General features: G+C 26.7%; 1 protein-coding gene across 1 annotated transcript in view; it reads left to right on the forward strand.

The window, feature by feature from the left end:
- Nucleotides 389-1304, forward strand: part of LOC107631264 (protein C2-DOMAIN ABA-RELATED 1) — a 2208-nt gene continuing 1292 nt past the window's right edge. The window contains exon 1 of the mRNA XM_016334648.2: nucleotides 389-644. Coding sequence (XP_016190134.1) covers nucleotides 534-644 — 111 coding nt within the window. The 5' untranslated portion in view covers nucleotides 389-533. The remainder of the gene's footprint in view (nucleotides 645-1304) is intronic.

Genomic DNA, 1304 nt, shown 5'->3' on the forward strand with positions numbered 1-1304 from the left:
ATATTTTAAAATATGAATTAAATTATATTATTAGATTATTATATTAAAAAGTTAAATTAATAACTAAAAATAATAATAAAAAATAATAAATTTAAATTTTTTTTTAATAATTTTATTTATTTATTTTGGATTGATACGGGCACTTAGAAGATTCCATAATTTATTTAGTCAGCTTTGATAACCATTATTTGACCTTTTTATGACAGGACTTATTCTATTGTCCATGGTATGAAATGAAATAGTACGAATATACCCTGCGCTAAATAACATTGGTTTAAATAGTAAAAAAATGAAACTTCACTATTAGGACTTCGTAATAATTAGTCACAACAGTTTAAATTAAATATTTAAATTATTACTATTTAATGGATTCTATAAATTAATATAGAACATGTTATTGTCAAAGTGAGAAGAGGCAACAACTAAATAATACTCTATTTATTGCCGCCATTCCATTTCTACCCACTGTTCTGTTCTGTTTTAATTCTTTTCCATTTTGCTCAATTCTCTGAAGTCCGAAATATTTTCTCATAATGGAGAACATGATGGGTCTGCTGAGAATTCATGTCCAAAGAGGGGTTAATCTCGCTATCAGAGATGTAGTGAGCAGTGATCCTTATATCATCATCAAAATGGGCAAGCAGGTTCAACTTTCTTCAATCTCTTCCAAACTTCTTGTGTCTCTTTTCCGACCGCTGATGTTGTTCATCTATTTTTTTTGGACTGGGATGATGTTCATCTTTGATTCTTCGCTTTCTCTTTCTCTTTTTCTTCTTTCTTTTTTTTTTCTGGGCATTCAACAACATATTTGGTCTCTTTGTATTGTGGTATTGATCTTTTTCCTCCCTAGTTTTCCTGTCTGTAAACTCTTAATTTGTTAATAAATTAATATTCTGTTTTGAGAAATTAAATCTTCTTATTTAAAGTAAAGTGTGATTTTTTATTATATATTTTATAAATAAAAAATATTAAAAGATTAAAGATTATATTTTATACCCTAAAAGAAATGGAAAAGATTCATTCCAAATTTTTGATACTTGAACACCAGAGTTAATTTTGACTTCACCACACTCATTCTTTTCTCATCATAGTCATGGTTTTGAAACATTGATTAATCTGTTTTCTTCCGTGATTGAAGCGGTGAAGCTTCTAATTCTGCTTTGCTCTGCTCTTTTCCAAGAAAACAAAAGCACATTCCATGCGTTTGATTTAAGAAAACATTTATTATTATTATTATTTTATTAGAACTTTGTTTTTATAATTTTTCAAAAAAATAAATAAATAAATACAAAATACAAACCAAG

This window comes from Arachis ipaensis, chromosome B03, assembly GCF_000816755.2.
Source record: "Arachis ipaensis cultivar K30076 chromosome B03, Araip1.1, whole genome shotgun sequence".
Classification (NCBI taxonomy): Eukaryota; Viridiplantae; Streptophyta; class Magnoliopsida; order Fabales; family Fabaceae; genus Arachis; species Arachis ipaensis.